At 41.2% G+C, this 6,938-nt stretch overlaps 1 protein-coding gene across 1 annotated transcript; it reads right to left on the bottom strand.

The window, feature by feature from the left end:
- Window positions 1-6,114: 6,114 nt before the first annotated feature.
- Window positions 6,115-6,723, bottom strand: LOC128584637 (ragulator complex protein LAMTOR5-like). Its single transcript, XM_053589706.1, has one exon. The coding sequence runs from the start codon at window positions 6,697-6,699 to the stop codon at window positions 6,379-6,381; it is 321 nt and encodes a 106-aa protein (XP_053445681.1). The 5' UTR covers window positions 6,700-6,723; the 3' UTR covers window positions 6,115-6,378.
- Between the last annotated feature and the right edge of the window lie 215 nt (window positions 6,724-6,938).

Below are 6,938 nucleotides of genomic sequence, written 5' to 3'. Positions count from 1 at the left end.
CGAGATAGGCTTTCCCTGAGGTATACTTTCTGAGTGTACCTTCTTCTCTCTCTATGTGCTTATTCTAATCTTGAAGAATATTCTTTGGTGAGCCACACCTTGGCTCAGTAATCAAGAATATAAAAGGCAGATCAGCCTAGTAGTCCAAAACCTTGGGAAGCTCCAATAGGAAAGAAATTATTTCCCATTTACACTTGGGCACTGCCCCTCACAGCCAGCAGGCAACTCACGGGGCCAAGTAAATGTTGGCAAGAAAACTTGCCCAGAGTGAGCCCCTCACAGCACAGTGGAGCCTTTCAGAGATAAGACATGATGGAGCATAAAGGTACATGTCAGATTTCTGGGGCCGTTGGCTGTGGTGGGCATGGGATGATGATGAAGGTGGAGATTGGATAAGAGAAGTGATGAGTTCTGGGACTGGTGGGGCAAAAAACAATGTAGTTAACTCATTTGCTCTTGGAACAAATCATATCACTCAAAGTCATAAGAAGATAACTAATGTGTAGGGTCGTTTTAATTTTATGTTTTGTTTTTAAAGTCTCTACAACAATCTAGTAAGGATGATATTATAATCACTGTTTGCAGATAAGAAAACTGAGACTCACTAAGAAAGGTGAGACATTACTCACTTGGTGCAAAGCTGGGACTCAGAGTGCCAGAACTTTATGATGCACATGCACTCCAACTTTCTTCATGTTCCTTCATATGATTAGGACTTCCACGTGATTTCTCTTGGGTCAGAAAAATCAATGCTAGCATTCCAACTCTTTTATCCTTGTCACTTGAATCATGAGGAACTTTGAACATGAGAACCACCTATCACAAGGAACCCTGAATGCTAAAAACACCTCCAAACAAAAGAGCTTACTGATATAATAATAATGAACAAACATGATAACAATAACATGGCCATTATTTGTTAAGTGCTCAGCTCTTTCTTTGTGTTCTCTGATTTAATTCTCATAACATCCCAAGGAAGTAGCAATTAATAACATTATTTTACACACAAAACTGAGATTTGGAGAAATTAAGAGACTTAATTACGGTCCTAGGACTTGTAAATGGCAGAACTGGGACTGAGCAAGGTGTGCCTGATGCTAGATCCAGAGCGTGTCAATCCCACTGGCCACTACCTCACTGAGGAATGTTTCTTGTTTGTCTCTGGTTTCTCATTATAGTGTTTAGCTGCCTTTCAGTGATCTGTCCTGCCTTCCTCCCCACACATGTCCTCCTGCCTCTGTTCTTACCCATGTTCACTTCCTCTGCCCTCAATGTAGATGCCAAATGGGCAGGTGTTCATGTGAGCATCTGCCCATTTTGTTTCCCGGGTGTTCTGTGCTTGGCATGCCTTGGGGATATTGGAAATAGGAGTGGAGGAAGCAGAGGGTCCCTGGGGATCCGAGGACGGGATGTTATTAACTACAAGCTTTTCTAGAAGAACCCATGTTAACTATTATGAGCCATTAGGTCAAGTGCTCTAAGACAGCCACATCTGGTCAGCAGCTCAGCTCACTACCTGTAATTTGTGACTGGTTCCCGCCCCCCCCCCCTTACATGGAAAAGCAATATGATGGTTGAAGAGAGTTTTAAAGGGCAAATGACAGAACAGCACATATGGCTGTGACAAAGAGAGGTGTAACCTTAGTGGACACCCTAGCAAGTGCTTTGGGAGGGGTATTTAGCTCTTCCTTGAACCTGCCTGTCCTGCTATGTGGGGAAAGAAGGATTCGAGTTCAACTTGCAACCTCCACATTCTATTTCTACCCTAGATGAGGCAGGGATTCGTGGTCACTAACTGGGCTCTTGGGTCAGAGAAATCAATGTTATCATTCCAACTCCCTCACTGTGAGTTCTTGAGGGGGTTTCCATCCCTGGGCCTCTCGGTAGCCAGCTATGAGAGAGTGGTAATGGGCAGTCTTCTTACAGGATAACTAAGAAGTTTGAATGCAGTTTAGAAGGTAAGAAAAAACGTGCACAATTTTGGCACATAGTAGGCATTTAATTAATGATAGAATTATTGTGGTTGTAAACTTTGGAGGAATAAGATAGCTTTATTGGCATACTTTGGAAATTACGACTCCTTAACCCAGTCCCAGAAGAGTGTTTACAAAAAGTCAAGGGTTTACTATTTACAAAACTTTTAATAAATGGACATGTTTGATTAGCATAAAAGTCACCTACCAGTCATTATTAGGGAAGATGGATGTTACAAGAAATGTTTGAGAATGAAATAAGAAACCTATCCAGTACAACCATTGCTATAATGAGCTCTTTTCAGTGTTTTTTTTTTTTTTCCCTTGCTGTCTTTTAGTGTGTGAGTTGGCAAACTTTTTCTATAAAGGGCCAGATAGAAATATTTTCTACTTTTGCAACTATCTACTCTCCTTTGCAACTCCTCAACTCTGCTACAGATAATGTGTAAAGAAATGAGTGTGACTATATTTTAATTTTTGAAACTGAACTTTGAGTATTATATAATGTTCACATTTTGCCTTCCCCCAATCATTTAAAAATACTTTTTAAGGCTCAGTGCCTGTAGCTCAAACGGCTAAGGCGCCAGCCACATACACCAGAGCTGGCGGGTTTGAATCCATCTCGGGCCTGCTAAACAACAATGACAACTATAACCAAAAGATAGCTGGTCATCGTGGCAGGCACCTGTCGTCCCAGCTACTTGGGAGGCTGAGGCAAGAGAATCACTTGAGCCCAGGAGTTGGAGGTTGCTGCTAGTTGTGATGCCACGGCACTGTACCCAGGGTGAAAGCTTGAGGCTCTCTCTCTCTATCTCTCTCTTTCTCTACATATATATATATATATATTTATAAAGTATATATATATTTTAAATAATTCTTACCTCATGGGCTATTCTAAAAAAGAAGGTAAGCTGGATAAAACCTAAACATTGTAGTTTGCCAGTGAACAGGAATCTGTGCCTAAATATTTGCAAAATGACATATGCGAGGTCGGACAGATTCTAGAACAAGTGCTATATACCTCCTTGGTGAATATCACTATGGTCACTTTTGAAGTACTCCCCATGGGAAGCTATGCACTGATGCTTGTACTTAGTCCACCCTTCAAAGCATTTTTTCTAGGATGAATTTCTGAACTTCATTGTCAGACCTCATATATTATAAATTTAGACCATATAACTTATGTACAGTTCTGATCCCGCTTGTAATACTTATATACCCATAATTTTTCCATGCCACAGCTATGAAGACCTTATTTCTAATGGCTATTTGGTATTTCAGTATATAACTGTCCGTGATATATTTTTAACAATTCACTTTTGTTTACAATGTACATTGCTTCCATTTCTTTGGTTATTAGGGACAATGCTGTGGTAGAAATTGAAACTGTACCTTCTGTATGAAAAGAAAAAAGTTCAGATACAAATTCCATAGAATTATGCAAAATCCCCAGCCTGAATGATCCTTGCCTGTGCACTGTGGGGGGAACAGCACCATCTCTTTAGGGGATGGAGTGAATTTTAGGATAACTTTGGGATGTTGGATAGAAATTTAGATAACTCAGACCCCCTCCAACAAATATCTTGGGCTTTGAATCCCACATTCCTTCCCTCTACCTAATGTGCCTACACAAACAAAGTCACCACCGGATGAAACAGTGTGGGCAACTGACGCTCATAGAAGTTAAGAATTTTACCTAAGGTTGCTTAATATACTAGCACACCATGGAATATCATTCAGCCATAGAAAGTGATGGAAACTTTATATCTTTTCCATTAACTCGGTTGGAGTTGGAAAACATTCTCTTTAGTAATGCATCACAAGAACAGAAAAACAGGTATCCAATGTACTCAAAACTAATATGTAGCCAGTAGATGAACTAAAACACACCCACACAAGAGAAAAACTCAATTTAATTCAAATTGCGAGGAGGAGGGAGGGGAATCGGTGTACTCTGACCTCATGAGCATAATGTAAGGAGGGTTTGTGGTACACCTCCTGGGTGAGGGGCACAGCTACAACGGGGCCCTCACCTAACAAACACAAACATTGTCATCTAATCTGTACCCTCATATTAATCTGAAATTTAAAAAATAATAAAATAAAAAATACTGATAGAGACATTAGATTTAGAACATACAACACCTTAGTTTCTAGGGTATGTTGGTCGGGTATCTTGGGCAGAGAAATTTTACTAATGGAAAGAAACAATGATGATGCCCTTCCACATACACTCGCATACACACATACACACAGAGAAGAGAAAGGAAGAAAGGAAAATGGCCCTGTGGCCCGTTCGGTCTGTGCCGATTTCCCCATTGGGATTTAGCTTCACTCCACCTTTTGGCTTGTTCATTGTGTGCACCAATTTCCTCCTTCCCCGGCAACATGTTGAGGTGTCTCCAGAGCTCATGTATACCTGACTTCTCTCGCCTCCCTGCTTAACATTTTCCACATGTGTATTAACCTCCTGGGACACCAAGCTCCCTTGTTTCCCAAGATATCCGATGCCTTGGTCATGTTCTCCAGTGTTCAAACCTCAGCAGTGTGAAAAGTCTTCCTCTTTTTTCTTCTGCCCTCTCATAAATGGGGGCATTTCTTGGGAATCTCATTTCCTTTGTATGTGAGGCCAATTCTTTTATTATTAGTGAGTGTATGTGTACCTGGCCAACAACTCATTCCTGGGCCTCTGAAATCACTTCATCTCCACTGTTAGGAGTAAGAAAGATCCATGGAATACCAGGACATTTTATTAATTGATATGAATCAATGATGGAGAATTCCAGTTACTTGAATGGTTGTTTATGGCTTAAAGAAATAGTTGAGATGGTTAAGAGCTTACAGATCAGGAAACTGAGGCCCCCAGAGATCATATGGCTTGCCTAAGCTCATTAGGGGTTTTATAGCAAGCATTCTGAGTCACCCAGAAAAATCTAACTGTGGACCACCCCTATAGCAGAGCCAATGAGAGGAAAATGAAAATTCATCCCCACGTTGCTGGCATTAACACGAGTAGCTGTAAGCCCAGCCTTGATAATATATTTTTGGCTGTCACTTAGCAACTTGGTGTTTCTCGTCATGAAAAGCTTGTGGAAAACAAATATACACATACATATTAGCATCTCTGACACATTAAAAAAAGTAAAAAGTGAGTTAAAATCAATAAGCATAATTTTTAACATTTAAAGTTGAAAATAAACTATTCTTACATTATTCCTTGAATTGGGCCCTGGCAAATTAAATATTTATATTATTATAAGTCTCACTTTTATAGTCTTTAGCAGGCACAAAGAGTTAATTGGAAAAATAACAATGCTGATAATAAAGATGGGAGCCCACTTTTGCTGAACCCTTACTGAGTCATTTCATATGGGAGCTCCGTTATTTTTTTGAACCCTGTGTAAGATTGTCCACAGCACCCTGTTATTCCATGAATAGGATGGAGACTTTCAAGATGGATCCTTCCCTGTACATGGATTCATTCATTCTTCCATCTCTTCATTATAAATCAAGAATTTATTATCTGCTTAGTAGGTGCTAGTCACTGGCAAAACGGAACATAAGCTGTACTGAAACCTCAGCAGTATGAAAAGTCTTTCTTCTTCCCAACATGTTCGATCAAGTTTTGATTTGAAGTAGTCTATCTTCTCCTTGGTCAAGCCAGCCACTCCAACTGAGGCTAATTAAACGTAGTCGACGTAGTGCACTTGTATGTCACTGTACTAAGGGAAAGCTGTGGTCTGCCATGTTAAAGCCAGTAATAAAATCTGTAATTCCTTGTTCTTCTTCTTCAGCCATTTTTAAGTTATTCCCAGAGCAAACCCCTGATGGACCTTGGGACTCAGAAGTGACTTCTCTTATGCGTCCATTCCAAGGTGAAGGTCTTTGCCTTTTCACTCCCACATTCCACTCACTGTGTTCTGGGCACTGGGGAAAGAGCAGTAGGAGGTTCCAGGTTGGTGGGGAGAGCAGTTGGTGCTGGTCATTAACTGCTCCCTAACGCTCTGCCCTGTGATGCTGCAGACGGGGCTCTGCAGACCTCATTGCTGCCCTCCTCTCGGGCTCTGCCAACAGGGAGTAGCAGCTGGGGCTGGCACAGCTGGAGTATGTGAAGGCATTTGCTCTGTCCTGTCCATGTGTGGTTCTTTTTTTTTTTTTCTTCCAAACAGATTTATTAAACATAACAAAATTCTATATACAAAGTGACCTGGACCTGCTGCTTAAAAACATGATCCTTTCTTACTAATATTTAGTATCTTGATAGGTTAGTCGGTCCATAGAGTTAGTTAAGAAGCAACTTTCTCTAAAATAAATAGAAAAGTGCCCAATGTCCATTAAATGAATAGCCTAACTGCTGAAACTTAAGTAATTCTGTAAGATCATCAACATAGTTAGCATTGAGTCCCTATGAAACGTTACTAAGAGCTGATATGAGATGTCGGGAGGCCATTTTATGCACTGCCACTGTGATGCCATCATGTTTCTGGATCATAATGTTCCCATTATCTGATTCTAGGCACACCACAGGATTATCAGTGGGATCAGAAGTTAGCTTAGCTGCTTGCTGGGCTAGAACAGATATCACACCAGCATGTTCATCTGACAGGGTCCCACGGCAGCCCAGATTAAGTCCTTGTGAATCTGTGCACAGGATTCCAACAATGGACGGATTCTTCATTGTGTCCTCCAAGTGCTGCTCCAAGGTCGCCTCCATCCTGTCCGCCATCCACTTTGGCCCAAGACTCTTCCACGTAGCCCCACATGTGGTTCTTATGAACACCCTTCTCCTCCTCCAGCCTCAACAAACCTCAGTGGTGGCACCTCCACATATCTCATAGCTGAATCCTATTTGCATTTTTTTCCAGTGGTTGAAGAACTGACTTAATCACATCCCTCTTGGAAACACCGACACCAGTGGAAATCAGGGATCTGGCCCCATGGGGACACTTCTCTGAACTCATAATA

Source organism: Nycticebus coucang, chromosome 4 (assembly GCF_027406575.1).
Source record: "Nycticebus coucang isolate mNycCou1 chromosome 4, mNycCou1.pri, whole genome shotgun sequence".
In the NCBI taxonomy this organism is placed as follows: Eukaryota; Metazoa; Chordata; class Mammalia; order Primates; family Lorisidae; genus Nycticebus; species Nycticebus coucang.
Note: the sequence above shows the minus strand (reverse complement) of the source record. Positions and strands in the feature narration are given on the sequence as shown.

Excerpts from the sequence above, each read along its gene's own strand:
- LOC128584637 (XM_053589706.1), bottom strand. The coding sequence starts at position 6,699 with ATGGCGGACAGGATGGAGGCGACCTTGGAGCAGCACTTGGAGGACACA.